General features: G+C 43.2%; 1 protein-coding gene across 1 annotated transcript in view; it reads right to left on the bottom strand.

The window, feature by feature from the left end:
- The window catches only part of dctd (dCMP deaminase), a 53,147-nt gene that overhangs the window by 22,099 nt on the left and 9,636 nt on the right, over window positions 1–21,412 (bottom strand). The window contains exons 4-5 of the mRNA XM_048255222.1: window positions 11,152–11,268; window positions 3,159–3,255 (exon numbers count right to left, since the gene is read on the bottom strand). Coding sequence (XP_048111179.1) covers window positions 3,159–3,255; window positions 11,152–11,268 — 214 coding nt within the window. The remainder of the gene's footprint in view (window positions 1–3,158; window positions 3,256–11,151; window positions 11,269–21,412) is intronic.

The raw sequence follows: 21,412 nt of genomic DNA, 5'->3' as shown, positions 1-21,412 counted from the left end.
TGTTTGGGTTGTTGCAGCATCTCACTGGAAAAATACAAATTAAAGTCGCGTGATACCGCGTGATACCGCGTGATCCCACGCGCGGACCGCGAGTGAAGCTGGCCAAGTCGAAGCACTGCCCACTGTACCTAGGTATAACAATGACCGCATCAGGGAGTTTTAACATGGCAGTGAATGCACTAAAGGAAAAAGCTTGAAGAGCCCTAAATGCAATTAAAAGAACATTTTATAATCTCCAAATTCCAATTAAAATCTGGCTTAAAATATTTGATAGTGTCATCCAGCCCATTGGGCGGTGGTAGTGTAGTGGTTAAGGAGCTGGACTAGCGTGCAGCCTGGAAGTTGTCGGTTCAATTCCCGGCTTCCACCGCTGTGCCCTTGAGCAAGGCACTTAACCCCAAGTTGCTCCGAGGACAATGTGATCCCTTGTAATATAGCTGACATATGTAAGTCACTTTGGTCAAGAAGTGTCTGCTAAATGTAATGTAATGTAATGTAATCATAGTTATACTCATTGGGACAAACACACAATAGAATCTCTACATGCTGAGTTCTGCAGATACATTCTACAAGTACAGAGAAAAACACCAACAAATGCATGTAGAGCTGAATTAGGTAGATCCCCACTAATCATTAAACATCAACAAAAGAGCACTCAATTTTCTGAATCACCTTAAATCCAGCCCACAAGACACATTTCATTCTAAAGCCCTCCAAACCCAAGAGCGGAACCCAGAAGCCCCCTACATCAGTTGTTGCAGTAACTGCCTTGCCACACACCCACTCTGATCAGTCTCACAACACCGTTTTCCAAAAACCAATCAGAGTAAACCAACTTATGAAACAATGTAAAGAAGCCTATTTGGAATATTGGAAAGAAGAAATTAAAAATGTAGATTACAAAAAAGTAGATTACAATGCTATCTGGCCCTAAACCGAGAATATAAATTAGCAGAATATCTTAATACCGTCAGAGATAGAAAACAGAGACTGTGACCACAAATTGGAAATCGAAAAAGGAAGACTCAGAAAATTATGGCAACCAAAAGAACACAGAATATGTGGTTACTGCATGACAGGTGAGGTTGAGACAGAGATGCACTTCCTCCTACAATGTACATCCTTCAATCAAACAAGAAACCTTTTCTTCAACACATTTAACTCATTCCTAATTTTAATGAGCTTAATGACATATCAAAATTAAAGATACTATTAGGAGAAGTAGATAAATCATATCTTGCTGCCCAATATGTATCAACATGCCACAATCTGAGGGACAATGAGTGACCTACAGTATATCGACAAATAAACACACTGCATTTTTTTTTACTTTTACCTATTTATTTTATTCTTCTGAAAATCTACTGACATGTATGTGTTCAGATTTATTGTATAACTGCTTTGCCAATATAAGTGAGCTTGTCATGCCAATAAAGCATTCTCGAACTGAATTGAAGAGAGAGAGAGAGAGAGAGAGAGAGAGAGAGAGAGAGAGAGAGAGAGAGAGAGAGAGAGAGAGAGAGAGAGAATGAGAGAGAGAGAGAGAGAGAGAGAGAGAGAGAGAGAGAGAGAGAGAGAGAGAGGAGAGGAGAGGAGAGAAGAGAAGAGAAGAGAAGAAAAGCATTTCAATTCCAAGAAGTGAGCCCTAAATCCAGTCCCCTAAGTCAGTTGGTCTTGAAACGAACTAATTCACTAACCTCTAACACAGATTATGTTCAGACCAGCACTGCTTCCCAACCAATTAAAGTTAACCAAATCCGAATACTTTGATAGACTTGGCCAAGCCATCCCAGGCTTCCTCACATTAGAAGAGCATGAGAGGCTCGCAATAGTCTTGGGAGAGGATCCCGGCACCTGCCGATTGGCAGCGGGCTATGTCTCCTTACTACACAGTGTGAGAGAAGGCATTATATAATTGCAATCCCATCCTCAGGACTTCTCCTTCACTCTGCTCCCCATAGATATTTGACTTTGATTTCAATGGTTTATTTTTTAATATTTCACTTTTATGCTTCACATGCACTTTGCACGGTGCTCTGAATGCATAGAGGAATTTGAGGGACGCTCCCCAGGTCTTGTAATGGAATTAGACCTGCTCGAGCTGGACAGTATTGAAGCACTGCAGAGCACTTGGGAGTACTGCAGCACTACGGCCTGTTGTGATGGCTCAGGAAGTCTAAAATGCCTCAATCTGAGAGTGTGTGTGTGTGTGTGTGTGTGTGCCCTTAGCTGTTGTGTAAATGCCTCTACTCCAGGCAACATCAGCAGAGATCTTGGACAGAGGCCAGAGAGAGGTCTAGGAGGAGAAGATTAATAGACTTCTAACTCATCATAACCCTCACATGCTTCCTCTCCCTCCCACACACACACACACCTCTAACATCTCTCAAAATGAGAGCCAAATATTGCTGCTCCCAAAGAGCACAGCGTTTGGCTGGGGAGCCTTTCAGGAGTCCAACACAAACAGGCATCATTTTTCCCCTTCTTCCATCCCTCTCTCTCATTCCATCCCTCTATCTCTCCCCCCTCCATCTCGTTTGTGAGCAGCAGGCAGTTAGTGGCCTCAGAGCCCCCCCCCCCCCACCCACCAACCAACACACCGATCCCAGTAGAGGTCATTAGCAGGGCCATGCTGCACCCCTGAAACAAGCCCCCCCTGCTGTCCACCCCTAAACTACTAGCTCACACACTACACATCACACATCTCTCTCTCAGACACACAGACACACACTCATTCATATGTATGAATGAACTATGCAGCGATGCAACACGCACACATAATGTGATTTGGTTCATGTCGGTAGTGGGTGTACATTTACAAAGGATTTACACGACGTGCACGCGCACACACACATACGTCTATAGAGTGCCTGTGCTCACAGTTCTATTTGTTTGGCTGAGGGTTAACCTAGCAGAAGGACCAGTTAGGTGTACATAAAGTCATCCTCCTGCCCCTCTTGCTCTCTCCCTCTCTACCCCTGCCTAGCTCTCTTCTTTCTCGCTCACTCCCTCTCTCCTTGGCCCTGCCACCCCCTCCCCCTCGCTCTTTCTCTCCCCTGCCTGGCCCCCTCTCTTCCTCTCTCTCGCTGTCTCTCTCTCTCTCTTCCTCTCGTTTCAGTGGAGGACTAGGGACCAGATGAGGAGCTCTGGAGACTCACTTGTATTTGATTCCCGCCAAGTTAAGCAGTCGTCTGGAGGCAGTCATTTCTGGAGCGCTGTGGTACTTGTCTGACAAATAAATCACATCCTTTATACCTGTAGGTAACAGAGAAGGGGTGGAGGGAGAGAGGGATGGAGGGAGAGAGAGAGAGAAAGGAAGTCAATTATCTGTAAGACAGGCTGAGCAGGTGGTGACCAAGTGGGCCCACCCTGACGTGCAGGCCTGCGGAGAGATAGGGGAAGGCGGTGGGGTGGAGGAGAGATTGAGGTGGAGGTGTGTGTGTGTGTGTGTTGCTCCAGGGAGCGGTCAGCGGGTCGATAAACAGCACTAGTGAGGCATGGCAAATATCAAAAGCACAGAATGAGCCGGAAATCTGCCATCTCCGCTGACATCCTTAAAACATGAGGTGAAAAACCTCTCCTGCTTACACCCACGGACACACGGGAACACACACACACAGGTTCACAAAAAGGAATCCACTGAAAGAGAAATCATGTGTGTTGTGCTCCTCCTTGTCAAGGTCAGCAGCTGGGTGGCAGATTCCAACTCTAAACAGCTCAGCCAGTTAAGCTGAATGGAGCACGTTACCCCCCGCCCCACACACACACACACACACACACACACACACAGAGACCAGCAACTCTCCACTGAACCTCTTTATCAAGTCTCACACACACACACAGAGAGAGAGAGAGAGAGAGAGAGAGAGAGAGAGAGAGAGAGAGAGAGAGAGAGAGAGAGAGAGAGAGAGAGAGAGAGAGAGAGAGAGAGAGAGAGAGAGAGAGAGAGAGAGAGAGGATGGAGAACAAGAGGAAAGGTGCAGACATCCTCTGATCTGCAGATAGAACATGCCGAGAGGATTTTAGCTTCCCACAGGAGCACAGCGCCAAAAGACAGGAAGAATGATAGCCAGGAGGGAGGGAGGGAGGGAGTGGGAGAGAGAGAGAGAGACAGACTCCTGTGATAGTGGAGACGAAGCCTCCTGTGATGGCTGGCTCTGCACCTCCGCCTATTGTAGATGTGGCAGTGATAACTCCTCACACCTTGACCCGCGAAGACCCCGCGCTGGAGAGCGGCTGTGGCTCCATCAGCTGAGCAAGCAGAGATGGAGCAGCGCGATAGCCAACCTCCTGTTGACTCTCTTCCTCTCTCTACACAGCTTCACATTGGCCTACAGGATCCATCTAGACTAGCAGGATTTTCTTTTTTTTCCCCAAGAAAGGGTGTGACCGCTTCACTACACATGGAAGAGACCACAGCTGGGGCTGGAGTAAGGCTCCCATAATGCAGTCTACATTACATTGACATTACCAGTTAATGTCGCCGAGGCTGGGGGAACAGATTGGTTGTAGGTACTGTAGGCCCATCACCATTTTATACAATATCATACATGCCTAACTGTTAACACACCCAATTACACAGTGGGCACTGGATACCACAGCAATCCACACAATGTTGCAAATCAACAACAGGTTCCCCCACAATAGCTGGCCAGCAGCCTCCAGTGGCTGCACCAGGGTGGGCCAAATGAAATCATATAATGATAATCCGACTCAAATTCATACCCCATTAACAAGCCATGAATAGAAATGGACACAAGGCTTTGTCAATACCGAGAGTGGGAACTGGTGAGATTGGTATTCGAGCCTGGCACTGATCCATGGGACAGCACGAGACGGGGGTGACATCGGCCAAGGGAAAATGAAGGAAATGGAGGGAGGGAGGGAGGGAGAGGAGCGCTAGCGCTAAGCAGAAGAGGAAAGAGGAAATAACAAATAACTGAGGGGAAGCATAAAGGACTCAGAGTGATTGACAACTAGAGAGGCGAGGAAGCACAAGAAGACGGGTTCCTCTCTGTTACAGATCATGAGGCTCACACTATGCTATGTCAAGATAACAGCCTCCAAAAAAACACAAAGATACCCATCAGATACTCTTTCTGAACACATGCACAACACTCACACACTACCTACAATCCTCTCACAGGATCGCTCAATGCAATTCGAATCCTATAAGAGACACTCAATCAGATACCAAGGCTTATGTAAGTGGAATACATATCCCCCCCATAAGCCCCCTCCCAGCCAATAACTTTGGACTCCACACACGAATGAGGAGAGCAAACAGAGATGACCAGTCTGTGGTTTCCGGCTCCGCTATGGACACCGCAAGCACCTCACGAGAATCGCAAGCACCGCACGAAAGCTCAACTCAAGTGTAGTGCTCTTGAGACACAAGAATAAACGTATGGGTGGGTTCCACTCACTACAATTCAAACAAGGCTTGGCACTCTGTGTGTGTGTGTGTGTGTGTGTGTGTACTAAGAATGCTGAAGGAGAGGAATATTATATTTAATATATTCAATAGTTCTTTCTATATGAAGACAGCTTAACTTCTTGATAAAGTACTCAGGGACGGCGCTAGAAGAAATAAATTGTTACGGTGCCTCTAGGTTACAGCAGTTGGTCACTGTCATCCCTTCCTCCTTATAAACACGCATTACACTTTCATGTATTCATGTCGGACTGAGCCAGAAAGTTCCAGAACGTCAAGCTGTCTCCGGAGTGGAGTGGACAGCGGTGAAGGGGGCGTCAGAGCGATGAGAGAAGAGGTGTGTGTGTGTGTGTTGAGGGGGTGCTGGATGTTTGGGGACTGTGAAACTTCAGAGACAGCAATTTCTGACCGCGGGTGCTCTCGAGTCGGTCTGGTGACAGACACGAGCAGAGCAGGGGAAGATGCCGTTTGGGAGTGACAGCGTGGCACACTGCAGGGAGTCCAACACGTGCCCACACACACACTCAGACTTCACACATTAACAACCGCACACCAAAAATAAGAATCACTCAAGACGCCATGCAGATGGAATAGAGCAGACCGGAGCTGACAAGTCACAGAGTGGTGGGAATGGGAGTTGTACTTCCAGGGGGAGGTGAGGAGAGACAGAGGAGAGAAGAGACAGGGGAGAGGAGAGACAGGGGAGGGGAGAAGAGAGACAGGGGAGGGGAGACAGGAGACAGCACATTCTCAGATGTGCAAAGCTGCATGATGTTTATGAATTATGTAGGCCATTCACAATCAGTTAATACAAAGATGTTAGTTAATACAAATATGTACAATCCTCAGTCATTGATTCTAACTATAATAAGAATAATTGTTATCACCGTCATTATTCTCCAGTGTCTATGTTTACCTGATCAAAGTCTGGGAGCCTTTGAAAGAGACTCAACAAGTGTTGTTTCCAGTTAAAAAAAAAACAACATTATTGAAATGTATTGTGCTTTTTTGCTTTGCTTCAGGCCTGGGATAAAGGGATAGCTATGATCCTATACTGACGATCACTCCACATAGCTTATGCCCACCTTACCAATGGCCTGGGGGGGTCTCGAGATCTGCTGCTGACTTGACCGTGGCTCACCCTAAAACTGACGCTGTGGTGTCAAGAGCATTCTGGTAGGGCGCAAAGTGGAGGATGAACTCTTCCAGCTGTAGCTTTTCAATGAGATCTTCAATGTCAAAGTGTCGTCATCTCCTTCCAAATTCTGATACCAATGTGTCAGAGCTAGAACCTGTACCGGTACCAACCGGCTTCAACTTCCCCCTTGGGAGATTGACTGTTTTTGCAGTGCTATAATGACCAGATGCAAAAGACTAGGACCTGAACCAGAAATGCACATTTTTATATAGATAGATAGATACTTTATTGATCCGTAAGGGGAAATTCAAGAAAGAAAGAAAAAATAAAATAAATTATATTATATATATATATATATATATATATATATGATTCTTCAATTGGGGGCAATTTTGCCATCTTAAATTTTCAATTATAAAATCAGGAACATTTTGGTTTAAATTATGCCAGGACAATGCTTGCAGTACATACTTTAATATGAAGGTATAATGCTGGCCACAACAGAGTTTAAATATATTTAAAATAATTTATATTTATTTGCCAACTGGCATTACAAAATGTCATTCCCATCACAACATCAAAAACTTGAAAATAAAATAAAATGATCTAACAAGGAGATAATTTAAACTCATTTATGTTGTAAACATTGTTAACCATCAACAATAAGTATAAATTCAAAATGTTCACATTCAGCAAATTACATATATTTTGATTTTCTCACCATCAAAATGTGATTTTCCGTGTTCAACAAAGTACACTTTTGTTTAATTTCTGGAAAAGTAGTTTTAGATATTTTTTCTTTAAATATGTGGATCAGTATTTCATTAAGCAGCTCAATATTGAAGATAAAGCTATTTTTAAAGTATTTTTGCTGTAAATTAAGGAACGTGGCGGTAATGACTACATATACTTCCAATGTTAAATGCGTGCTAGAGTGGACATATGTCAAAGTTAAGGTTAAATAAGGTTAAATATTTGCATAAAATATTTGTAGGCCTAGCATTTCTTATTGTTCCTTGACTGACAGAAAAAAAGAGGTCTTCCTATACTTTTCCCCTGTATTCTCTAGGCCTTTCTGCTAATGTCTTGGGAGTCATGCTGGTTGAAATAAAATAGGGTAAATTTGTTTTAGAAAGTAAGGTATCTCACTTGAGTTTCATTGCAACATCACACTATTAGGCTTCTTTAACTTAATTTCAAAACAGATGATAAAATATAGATGGTGAAACAGAAAACTTGTCATTACCGCCATCACCATTACAACAAGTTTTGTGTTGGTAATGACGGTTGCGGTAATGACATTTTTCATCTTATTTCAGGAAAAAAGATGCTAGGTCATGGATTTGCTAACATCATTTATGACAACATGAACTTTAAATACACATAAATAATGTGAATATTTCATTTTTTTCATAAAAATATTGCTGCAACAGCATTTATGGTAATGACGCTGAATAAGTCTACTCCATGATCAGAAGGAACCCATGATTAAATTACTTACTTTTTCAGATATCACTCTTCTCTCATGGCTGACATGTGCTTCCCTGTCACTATTCATTTCCATGGTTACGGCACAAACAAGTCTTATCCTAAAAAAATCCTAGTAGTAATCATAGACTGTCGCGGTAATGACGGTATTGTTGGGGGACAATACTAAATTGTTAAAAATATTAACAAATTGTATAGATGTGAACCAAAAAATGCATTTTATGCATTATTTAAGTTACTATTTAAACATATATTGTGATTTTTTAATGAAATGATAACATTTAATCACATTTTTAGAGCAGAAAAGTTTGAAAGTCTGGGTTGGGGACAAGGCTTAAGTAGCCAAATATTGGTGTTAAAAACCGTTTTAAAAATATAAATAAATAAAAAAAATAATAATATATATACATATACACACACCGCTATTATATATATATATATATATATATATATATATATATATATATATATATATATATATATATATATATATACATATATACATACATACATATACATACATATATATATATATATATATATATATATATATATATATATATATATATATATATATATATATATATATATATCCCCCTCTATCTTCTGGTTGAATTATAATAATGACAATGAGAAATCAACATAATAATGGTCATCATAACATTGCTAACATGTGACATTAACATGTTTCACTCTAACTTTTATATATTTACATTTACACTGTATCTAGTGTTTTAGCATATTTGTATATTAACATTTAAATCTAAATATTTGACCACTTAAGAATTAAGACTTTGCCTCTTCTCAAATTCAGACCCAATTGCATTACAAAGTTTGTTCAGCAAAACAAACGGCAAACCCCTTCTGCCCAATGGCCCTGGAAACGTTACAAATGGGATTAATGAAATCTCAATTTTTTTTAGATTTTGTTTTTCTCAGGGCAAAGCAGAGGGCTAGATTACTGCTGGAACCAATAGGCAGGAGGGAAACAGGGAGGCTAGGCATGAGAGGGTAGGAAAAACATGCATTAAGAGGACTAGGGAAGCACAGGGATGCAAACCACGACAGAATATGATAGATACTTATGAAAGAAGTACAAGATGGAGGGGGGAGGAGGAGAAAGGGAGAGAGGAGGAGAGGGAGAGAGAGAACGGGGCGTGGGTGGTAGCTGGTAAGCCTTAAGCTTCTAAGCTAGAGATGAGACCACAGTGCCCTCTAAAGACTGAAGCAGAAGTCTTCACTCTCTACTTCCGCCGACTCATTGGCTTCACCTTGTTGCTCTGAATGCCTAGCTTCTGCTGGATCAGGTGACCAAGGGCAACGCAGGCACAGGCATCACAGAGTCTCCAAAGGCCTCCATTTCAGGAGGAACCGAAGCAGACGAAAGTGAATCAGAGGAATCAAGAGAGATTACGTTATGTTGGACCTCACCCATTTAGCCAGAGCGGCATGGTTTTACACTGCTCTGCTAGACACACAGCTGACCTAGCTATTGCAGTGCACACACAGAGAGCCGTAGACAGACAGACAGACAAACAGACACACACACACACAAAATACACTCTGCAGTGGCGTGTCTGCATCACTGTAGTGATTTGAAGAGCTCCACTAGAGGGGATCTATAATTCATGGGCGCTCCTGCAGACTCTTCCTGTTGCCCTTCCCCTACCTGTCACCTGTGTGTGTGTGTGTGTGTGACCCTCTTTCTCATACAAGCATGCGCGCACACACACAGCCCCAACACCTCCAGCAGATGTCTGCTCAGTCAGGCGTGGAAGGGCGTGGTGAGTAACCACTAGGGGTGGCGTCCGTAACACAAGCCCCCTCACTCCCTCTCCCATCACCTTTAAACAGCATTTTTAATGAAACTAGAGGGCGCTTTAGGTTCCTCAACCACCACCAGCCTCCCCACGCATCCTGTCTGTTTCATCCTTGAAGGTGTGAGGCAGTGAGATGGAAATAGATGGATGGAGACCAGAGAGAGAGAGAGAGAGAGAGAGAGAGAGAGAGAGAGAGAGAGAGAGAGAGAGAGAGAGAGAGAGAGAGAGAGAGAGAGAGAGAGAGAGAGAGAGAGAGAGAGAGAGAGAGAGAGAGAGAGATGCAAAATGTAGTGCCTACACCCCACTGAGCCAGGGAGACAGGAAAAGCTCTGCCTATGATCACAGAGAAAGTGAGTCAATGAGCAAGAGTTTGTGTATGTGTGTGTACGTGTACAAGCGTGTGTGTGTGTAGGTGTACGAGCGTGTGTGTGTGTGTGTGTGTCTCTTGCTCCGGCATGCAGCTACAGGAGGCCTACGCTTCAGGACCAACAGCAGGGGATCCTGGGAAGTAAATGAGGATAAAAAAAATTAAAAAAAAATAGATGGAGGAACTGAAGGAGGGAAATGAAGGAAGATGGGGAATTGGATGGATGGATGAGAAAAAAGCAGGAGGACAAAAAAGCATCTCACAGCTTCCTTGCAGGAGAGAGCCTCATATTCCATAGGAGTCTGTGTGTGTGTGTGTGTGTGTGTGTGTGTGTGTGTGTAAGAGCCCCCTGAAGAGCTTTTCAGTGGGTCCCTGCTTTCCTTGCGATGCACACAAGAGAAAGACCACACAATTCCCAAAGTGTGCACTCCCTCTCTCTCACACACACAGATAATGACATGCAGAGAGCACCTCACACACAGTGTGCTACCTGTAGTAACAGCACGACAGCAATTAACCAAAAGAATCACTTCACTGCTGTGAAGGAGCAAAAGGGCACAACATGACCCAAGGAGGAGTATGTGTGCACGTGTGTGTGTGTGTGTGTGTGTGTGTGTATGCACATGTGAGTGAGAGAGTGTGTGTTTATAAATAGGTGCCATGAATACATTCCTACACTTGTGAGTGAAGGACTTTGGGCACAGATGTTTTTTCCAATTTGTTTTGAATGTTTAACTGCATCCCTTGTGCCTATTTATAAACACACACTCTCTCACAAAAGAGCATACACACACACACACACACGTTTTTTCCAATTTGTTTTGAATGTTCAACTGCATGTCTTCTGATTGAGTTTCTGTCCCTGTCCTTTCATTGTTGCCTCTGTGGCTTGACCAGTGCTCACCTGCTTGGATGATGAGCTTGGCACACTCGTTGCAGGGGAACAGGGCCACGTAGATGGTGCAGCCCTTCACATCTGCAGAGTTCTTGTTCATGATGGCATTCAGCTCGGCGTGGCACACTGCAACCCAAGGATGGAGAGGAACCGCCGTTAGAGAAGGCAACACACACACACACAACACTGAATTATGTACTGGACAACAACAAACGGACAAGCACACACAGACACACACAAACATACACGGACACACAAACAAACACACGCCTTCTCCGGTTTTCCGGAGTTGAAGCAGGTAGAGTGTCAGGCAGTTGTTGTGAACAGATGTCGGCTCTTCACTGCATAAGCCACTGGTCCCCACCTAATCAGTCAGCTCACACACGTTAATTACGCTAAATGAATTAGCCCATCAGAGATGGCAGCGCACCACGCGCCCGCTGCAGCACCCGCACCCAAATGCCCACCACTCCCACCTCCCATCTCTCCTTAGCACAGCCACCGAGCATGGCATATGAGAAAGGGAGAAGGAGAGAGAGAGGAGAAAGAGAGAGACACGAGAGACAAGATGAACGTAAGAGGGGAGAGAAATCACTAATGGTGGCTGCAAAGAGAGCGTAAAGAATGAACAGAATCAAATCTTTATTCCACTCATGAGGAAATTCATCTGATGACGTAGCTTTGACTGGCAGGTGTGACTGGATCAGAAGATGTAGGGACAGTGGCTACAGAGGAGAGGAGAGAAGGGGGGGAAGAGAGAGAGAGAGAGAGAGAGAGAGAGAGAGAGAGAGAGAGAGAGAGAGAGAGAGAGAGAGAGAGAGAGAGAGAGAGAGAGAGAGAGAGAGAGAGAGAGAGAGAGGCACACACACGGAGGGTGACGAAAAACATTCATTAGCCAAAACAGCGATACCGATAACATTAGCGCATAAGCATGTTCATGTTCGATGCCTCGCTAACAAATGAGTGCAGCACTAATTTCCCTCTGCAGGCTAATGCTTCTCGCAAAGTTCATCTCAAGTTGAAAAAGTAACAAGTGCCATTTTCCACACAGGCACTGCACGGTGCAAAGTCCTCTAAAAAAAAAAAAAAAAAAAAAAAAAAAGAAATGGGTATTAATCCTTTTAGACTTGTTTAACTCAACCACCACTTGCATCTCATATCTAATGTTCAGATATTCATATTATCAAAAACATACATATTTATTGTGATTAATAAAGTGGTAATTCCCCATGCCTCTTTTACAGGTAGCAAGATAAGGCACTTAGTCATAAAAAGCAATCCAGTCCTTCCACAAGAGCACTTCAGGACACAATGTGGGCTAACTAGGTTACGACTGCGGCTGACCGTAATTGTGCATTAGACCCAATTATTATTCCACTTTCAAGAGGAGCAGCTCGCAGCCACTCAGAAGGGGGACAGGCTCTGATCGTACCCCCCTCTTTGCCAACCGACTGCGCTGCGGTTCGTGCCATATGGGGCCCACAGTAGCGCTCATCTGCACGGCTCTGCTGTCACAGGGTTGGCGAGAGTCTAGGGCGCATCATTAGAGCCAACCCAGCGATGCCCCATTTGTCCTCTTGTTATGGTTTTCCCAATGGGGGAGTGACAAGGACAGGCAAGCAACCCCTGCCGGTGACAGATACTAAGTATACCATTATGGCTTTAATGAGAGAAGAGATGGGGGTACACAACACAGGGCGACTGAGTTGGGGAGCAAGGGAGAGAGAGATGGGGAGAGAGAGAGAGAGAGGTTTGCAGGATGTGACTATGTACTGTCTCCACTAACAGCATGAGAGGAATTTTCAGCTTGGCGGAAAAACTGCCAGCAAAACACAACATGGGAAATTTATTCCATCTGTGAAAACATTAACTTGTCGTTTGAAAGGGGGAAAAATGGTTAAGGCGGGAGGAGGCCATAAAGAGAGGAAGAGAAATACTGAGAGAGAGAGAGAGAAAATGGATGAAACTTAAGTTTTCCTCAAAACTAAATCCCAAATTAGTCTGCAGGGGAAGAACCCCCCCCTTCAGCCCCCACACACACTTCCTCCTGTAATGAAAAGACTGGCTGTGCCTGAGACAAAGCCTTGTCCATCGCCCCGCTGATCAACATTAATCTGCCAAAAGTGTTTTTTTTGCATTCCTTTGTTCTTGGAATACAAACGCCTCAGCATTACCCACCAACATAATCATCCTTCTTAAAAAAATTAAAAATAAAAAATAAAAAACCGCCGCCATCCCAAACAACTGCACTTCGATTTTCTCTTTTCTTGACACAAACAAAAAAAGGGTGGGGGAAAAAAATGAGCAACTTTTCCCTTCCAGACTCCAAGCTATTCATTTTCCGCCAGCCATCAATCCAGCATGATTAATAAAAGCTGCAACAAAACGGCAAAACACAGCGAGAGGGGTGGCATGCAATTGGAACGCCGCACGTCCACCTGCGGCCAATTACACGCGCACGAGCGGGGTGGCTGTATGGAATCCGCACGGCTGTTCTCCATGCCGCGCCTAAGCCAAGACAGCTATGCACTACTGCCAACAGGCGGCTGGGTGTTTCTGTTTCTCTTAAACTACAGCCTCTGTGTGTGTGTGTGCGTGTCACCAGACTTTCTAATTAGCTTAGCATTTGTGAACAGTTACAGAAAAATATAGAGAACCTCATGATCACACATTACTGTACTGCAAATACTGCTGCTGCATTCGTTGCAGTCAAAGTCATGTATTTTTTGTCATCAATAACTAACATCAATAACATTCCCATGACTCACAAAATATACAGTAGATTGTTATGAAGTCTTCAGCTCTGTCTTTGGCATAAAGAGTGTCTGAGCAGGTTGCTGTGGCCTTCTATTTCTCATAAACAAGATGAAAGCAACAGAGTTACCTTTGTGGCAGTGTTTCACATCATCAGATTTCAAGCCAAGATAGCTTCAAATTACAGAAGTGCCAGTCTTTCTGAGTCGCATATCCTTGATATGTTGTTTTTGTTCCACTTACATCCTCATGAGTACTCATTAGTCGGAGTGGCTGTCCACTGTTTAAAGCTAAGCAAAGTTTCATTTATCAAAAAGCATTGCTATGATGGGCAGGCCAACAGATGGTTATATATTGTTGAAAATCATTGGCATTTTACACCACCATTTTAAAGCAACACCAAAGAGTTTTTTGTACCTTAAAATAATGTTTCCAAAATCGTTTCAGTGGTTCATCAACTTGCAACAGGGTGAACGGCAGTTCTGCATTCGCTTCGCAGCCCTCTATCGGCTATAACCGCACTATGTAAGTTTGCCAGATCGGGTAGCGGATCTGTAGTTCGATGGAATGAGACATAAGAAACTACAAATTTGACTTACGTTTGATGTCGCAATACATCGTACTTTCATAAATCATGCAACATATTCTACCTTGTCTGTGGACATCGTTATTTGCAAAGCCAGTGCTGGATAAACAAATAGCGTGCATGCGACAGAGGGAAAGTTCTTTGGTGTTGCTTTAACAAAAACAAAAAAACGGCAACGAAGCTGCACTAAAACCATCAATAGCATGTCGCGTAAAAAAGCCAAAACGAAAATGTCAATATTGATGAATAATTCTCATAGCATTGTGCACTACAGTGGCTTTTGTCCAGCACCTCTTGCCATTGCTTTGACCTGGCAGAGTGAGAGGCTGCCTGCTGAAGGTCAGATGTATCAGAGGACATGGGGTGCTTCTAAAGCGGAGGACGTGGGAGTGGTGTGCTCTTATGTCAGCATGGGCAGAAATGCCCAGCACTCCTCACAAGTGGAGCCAAAGAGGGCCTGAAGACAGCTACTGAGAACGGCCTGAAACTTCTGGTGAACATTTTGTACGTGTGTGCGCATATATGTGTGTGAGTGGAAGAGAGAAATGGAGGCAGAGAGAGAGAGAGAGAGAGAGAGAGAGAGAGAGAGAGAGAGAGAGAGAGAGAGAGAGAGAGAGAGAGAGAGAGTGTGTGTTGCTCTTGTTAGCGCAGACAGATGGCCAGTGAGGTGCACTCTGTCCTTCTCAGCACCGGCCAGCTAATGAGACAGACCCGAAAACAGAGAGAAGAGGACAGCAAGCTTCACACTGCCCACAGAGCAGAAGGTGCATGAGCGCGCACACACACACACACGTAACTAACAAAAATATAGATCAATTTCACTACTGGAAATCCACATGTCTATCATTGATATTTAGTTTCATTAACCCTTAAAGGTGTAGGTTTTTGAACGTTCTAAGTTCCGCAACAATTGAAGGTTCTAAAATTCTATGTTGAATTCAATGAACCCAGATATTCTTTAGAACGTTCATTTCTCAACATTCCTTTAAGGGTTAATTGACAGTAGCAGTTAACACCCTTCCACACAACACAAGACACACACACACACACAGAACACAAAAAACAAGTTCTATAGCATCAAACATCTCTTTACAGAAAGATGGTGCAGAGCTGCTGCCATGACAAAGCGAGTTAATAGAATGATTCTATTCTGTCCGTCTGCGTTTGTGTGTGTGTATGTGTCAGAAAGAGAGGTGGCTTTAGGGCAATCTGTGACGGCAGCCAGCCAGTTTTGGTGGTGGACTGTGGGCAGCACCTGTGGCCCTTCATCTCTCTGACTGCACCGCTGCCTGACAAAAAACACACACACACACAGCCTGCAACCGTGACAAAATGCATACGACAGAACTCCCCGCAACCCCCGCACGGTCAGCTAGTTGCTAGCCGCTAGACGCGGTGAAAATAAACTGCAGCGATTTGGGCGATCAGTCGGAGCAGGAGGCTAAGCTTTTCTGTCATTATTCTCCCGCTGCACAGTGGCAGTTCTGCCAACCAAACACCACAACACCTCGAAGATTACAAAAAAAAAAAAAAAAAAAAAAAAAAAAAAAAAAAAGAACACCGCCGTGTTTCTCGCCGCGTCCTACGCCACAGAAAACCTACTCCAGTCAGCCAGTCTGGATGGATATTTTTCCCTCCATAATTGTTCTGCATGCCAGGGTTTAGGAGATTACAACGGAATACTGGAGATAAAGGGAGAGGGAGCATCTCCGTGTGTATGGAAACAGAGGCTCTCTTTAAGAATGGCTGCTAAATGAGAATTGTGTGGCGCAGAATGCTGTCATGGGGGGCAGGGGGGGCTTATGGCAGTTCTTAGAATTAATTTGTGGCTAGTTCTGGCTATGTGGTAATCTCCCTGGAGCCATTCTGACACAGTGTAGTCACAAGCGTACATACATGTATAAATAGATACGGTACACAATAGACAACTATGTACACATGTAGTTTGAAGTGTTAAATGTGAACTGCCTCCACCCTGTAAAGGTGTGTGCAACTGTAGCATGGCCTGGCTGATGGCAGAGCGACTTAGCAGAGACAGAGAGGGTCGCAAGGAGTTCAACACATCAACCAAGTACACACCACTGACAAATCCTATTACACCCCCCACCCACCCCCAATCTCTTTCAGTCTTTTTCACACTCCCGACCAGTTCACCACCTGACCTCACTCTCTCCTTCACCGTGCCACCTGCTACCCTCGTACTGGGGGGTGGGGGGGGACTGACCCAAGCCGTTACTTATGAACGTCTCCTTCACGTTCTCACTTTTTCTTTTTTTTGTCGGGACTTATTTGCTGACAGAGTCACCTTGCGCGTTGTGGGCGGAACATCCATTTCCCTCCTTCGCTATCGCTATCTCCCCCATGGGAGCCATTTTAAATAATGTACAGTCGCACGTTTGCCCCCGTGGAAACCCGCGTCCTTCCGTGACCCCGCCTTCAATCAGGCGCAGCTACGATATGTTACCTCCCCTTTACCACACACACACAGTGTAAAGCTGAACCATCCAGCCTCTACTGCCTTGAATTGTGCATCTTTAACACTAGTTATTGTCCATGATAACATCTCTAACATGACAAATTAGTCCCCAAGACTATTTTTTTTTTTATCTAGGCATGTATTGTCCGAGAAGAGTAAAAAATAAATAAATAACATAAAGCTTAAAATTCATTAAACTGCTCTGAGTGATGAGAGCACCTACAGTAGCGTTTTCTACAGGGCTTTATTTTTATTTATTTTTTAAAGCACAACGGCCTTTAAAAAAATGTGCCATTTTTGATTACCGGATGGCCTAATTGATTCATTAAGAGCGCGAGCCAGAGAGGACAGCAGTAGAGTCCCCCAGAGACTCCCTCATTGAAGAGGATCACCGTTCGCCTCTCCCCGTGCTCACTCACTACAAGTGTTGGCCGCCAGTGCCATCTACAGGTCAAGTGCGGCAACCGGCTCTCGCCTCAGCCAGCATTAGTTACGACCTGAGGAACAGCAGAGGGGAACGGGAGCTGGGGTGTCTAAGGTGGTAAAACACACTTATTGCTCTGCTGTGTCATTTCACCCAAGAGACTGGACTTTGCTGCTCTGGATGCCTTGGACTCTCCGCTCTCTTCCCCCAACCTCGCGAGTCGTCTCCATTCCTCTTCTCCCTGAAAGTGCTCCTCCATTACTCCAACCACCAACATCTACCTCCAGCTCCACTGAGCTTGCAGGGCACTAGTAGAGCCGTGCTTCATCACCTACCAGTGTCTTCTTCTACTGCTGCTGCCGCTGGCAATCTTGCAACATAGACCACTCTACCTCTGGGAGTCAATCTCCTCCTCCATCAGTCACAACCTTCTGCCATGACAGCCTCACCCACTATTCTCAGATCTTGCTAGCATCAGCGACAGCTTCAGGTCTGTCTCTTCACCCCCAGCATGCCACCCCGCAAAGCATGTGCACGTCGCATCAGCATTGTGGCGTGGTTGCCATGAAACAGACGATGCCAAGATAAAATTAGGCGAAAGGAGGGATTAGAGGGAAAGAGCAAAGCTTGAGTTCGGAACATCCATTAATTTAATACAGAGTGCACTTTATAATGAATAACTACATGGCATGATTCACTATTAGTGCACTACGCAGTGAATGAGTGGATTTAGTGTACTACAGTATGTAGTGAATGAGTGGATTTAGTGTACTATGTAGTGCAGTGGTCCCCAAACTACGCGCCAACTCACTTTGGGTGGCCCCCCAAAACATGTCCGTGGTATATAGCATCTGGCCCGCACGGGAGTACGACATCGTCAAACTATAACCTCCGTAATTTCCCCATTCATTCTCTATGGCGAGTCTTATCAGTACACATGTAATACTCTTTTTTGTCCACTGGCAAACAATGTAAGAGGCCTATGCTGACTGCATCAGTGCTCAGAGTATTCTAAAAGGTTATCAATTATTTGTTAATAACTAACTTCTATTCAAGTCATATTTCTGAGACTTTCTGGGATAATTATTTATTCACACGTTCAAATGTTCATACAGAGTTCCAAGTTCTCATCAGGTGAGTGAAAGTTAGAATGTTGGTCATTTCAGATGTGTTTGCCAGCACTTCATAAATCTCTCATAGTTTGATAACTTTAAATTATTTGTAGGATATTGCAGTGTTTCCCCTACAATGTATTCATCAGCGGCGCAGCGCCGCTACTGGAATTCAAGCGCCACTGCAAAAAGAGTTGCCTAATTAAAAAAAATAAAAAAGTGATGCAAGTGAACTTCAGGAACAGCTGCCGTTCGTTCAGGTTTCATGTCAACAAATAATAGTAGGCTAACGTTGAAGGCGCAGTCAGGGATTCCACAGGAGATCACGCTTGTTTGTGTTTATGTTTAAGTTTATTAGCAGACGCAATTTTGTGCAAAAAAACGTAGCCTACATTATGTTAACCAGGGAACCAAATTAAACACGCCAGAGATAGCTTCGCCCCTACCTTCAGTAGCCTATTCCAGGATAAATCCACGCATTGTTTCGTTTTTGTTTGTGATACAGGCAATGCTTTCAAGCCCTGTGTTGCTAACATACCTAGGCTGTGAAACTAAGGTCTAGCTAGCCTATTGGTGGGTTTAATTGAATTTGAGTAATAGGATACGCAAGCATTTACATCTGAGATAGTTTGTAATTCCTGTAGAGCTCATCAAAATTATAGATATGATACAAGACACTTATCTGCTATAATCCAAGTGAATTTTCTTCGAATTTTTGACCATTTATTTTACCAAATGACATGGGAAACATAATTAATTTCATCCACATATTCCTATGCACCATGCACAACAACGCTACTAAGTTAGCTTAAAACCGTGAGAATCAAGCCAGCATCACGGGCCGTCACGGCATTAAAGTGACAGGCACTCAATTCGACTTGCACAGCACCAATACAGTGTAATGGCATGAAAGAGAAGTCTATGTAGTTTATACAGTGCTGTGGAAAAGTTAAGACACCCTAGTGTTAATTTTGTCACCTATTTTTAATTTAGTCTTAGTCTTAGTCTTGTGACGAAATGTCCTTTTTAGTCTTTGTCATATTTAGTCATTCAAATATAATTTTTGTTAGTCAAGTTTTAGTCGACTAAAAGTCTTGTCATTTTAGTCTAGTTTTAGTCAAAAGAAAACTAAAGGTATCTTAGTCTTAGTCAGTTTTAGTCTACACATTTTAGTCTTTTTTTTATAACAAATTATTTCTGATTACCATTTGAGTGAAATAGTGTCAACACAGTGTCACACATCTCAATTTTCCAACAATATTGTGTGTCCACAGGGCTACTCGTCTGTTATAATTACTCATTCTGATTTTTTGTCAGTCAGTATGTTTACATGCACAGGTAAGTCGAGCTACAGTTATAGCTCGGCTGGGATTTGACCATAGACAGTAAAAGATTTGACTGGACCACTGTCATATTCGTAGACCAGTGTTTCTCAAAGTGTGGTCCGGGAATCACTGGTGGTCCGCAAGCTATCCCAAGTGGTCCGCGAGCACCACGTGGTAAAATATAATATAGATGAGTTGTTTGCAATATTGAACCAACTTGTATGTAAAAACAGTTCTGCTACACTGTCTATGTAAGATATGCCAGTTTAAATCATACAGTATGAATCCACACAATAAGCAAAGTGCAAAGACAATAAGCAAGGTGGTTTAGTGAGTAGGCCTATAGTGTAGACTGATTATAGGCTACTGTTGAAGTAGGTCTAATCTTTTTTTTTTTTTTTAGCTAGGGTTAGTTAAGTGGTCCTGAAACTGAAAAAGTTTGAGAAACACTGTCGTGACCAAAGTATTAATGTTTTACTCCTCGCTAGATGGCGATATGCTTAAACACAACACATTCCCCAAACAGAATCTCCATCTTAGCCATAGCTAACTTGCTAGCTTAACTTTCCATATTAGCTTACTTGCTAGCAAACTTTGCATCATCAGTCTAACTAGTTAAATAGTTGACTTTACATGATGAACATTTTCGTATGGACATTCTGGTGGATGTTAATTTGTATGAGAGAAGCTTCAACTTCTGGGTATGTAGCATTGTGGCATAAAGCTTAGGTAGTTAGTTTGCTAACTCTGGCAGAAATCTCCAGTGTTCTTGTTCCATGTAGTTTCGTGTTGCAGCCACAGGGTTGCAGCAACAGCACGTAGACTAGCCTACAGGAAAGCTGTTGCGTATGAACTCATTCGGAATATTTTGAAAACGTAACAGCTAGATATTCTGTCTTCTCATTTTGTAGACGAAAATGAAAAGAGATTTTATCTTAGTTTTTATTTCATGCAAAACATTTTAGTCTCGTCTTTTTTCGTCAACAATAATGTATCTTAAAAGAGTCTTAGTCACTGTTTCAGGACATTACTGCCGTCTCGTCATCGTCTCGTCTTAGTCATGAAAAAAAAGGTTGTTGACGAACATATTTCCTCTCGTCTCGTCTGACGAAATTAACACTAAGACACCCATGCTGAAATTGACTAAAGGGAGGAATAAAAACATATTTTGCCTTTTGTCTTAATGCCTTAATTAAAAAAAAAAAAAATAGGACATCAATTATTTTTAATGCATCATGTATCGTAAATAAATACATTATATATAAATGTCTTAACTTATGCACAGCACTGTATATTCTAAATAGTAATAGTTTGTACAGTGGCCTACAGTGTACAGTTGTACAGTGGCAAATACTAATAATGTAAATGAAAAAGGTGAAAGAAAAACATGAATAATCCTGTTCAAGTACTGCAATAATCATGCTTGTGTTGATGGTTATGTCATAATTTGTAACTCAATCTGTCCATTTCTTTCACAAAATCTTCCTACGATCAACAGCAGCAACAGTATTGCTTGTTCACAACTTGAGCTATGTATGCAAAAAACAGTCTTTTTATTAGTATTATTTCATTTGAGCTACATTTTACACAGAT

This window comes from Alosa alosa, chromosome 1 (assembly GCF_017589495.1).
Source record: "Alosa alosa isolate M-15738 ecotype Scorff River chromosome 1, AALO_Geno_1.1, whole genome shotgun sequence".
NCBI classification, from domain to species: domain Eukaryota; kingdom Metazoa; phylum Chordata; class Actinopteri; order Clupeiformes; family Clupeidae; genus Alosa; species Alosa alosa.
Note: the sequence above shows the minus strand (reverse complement) of the source record. Positions and strands in the feature narration are given on the sequence as shown.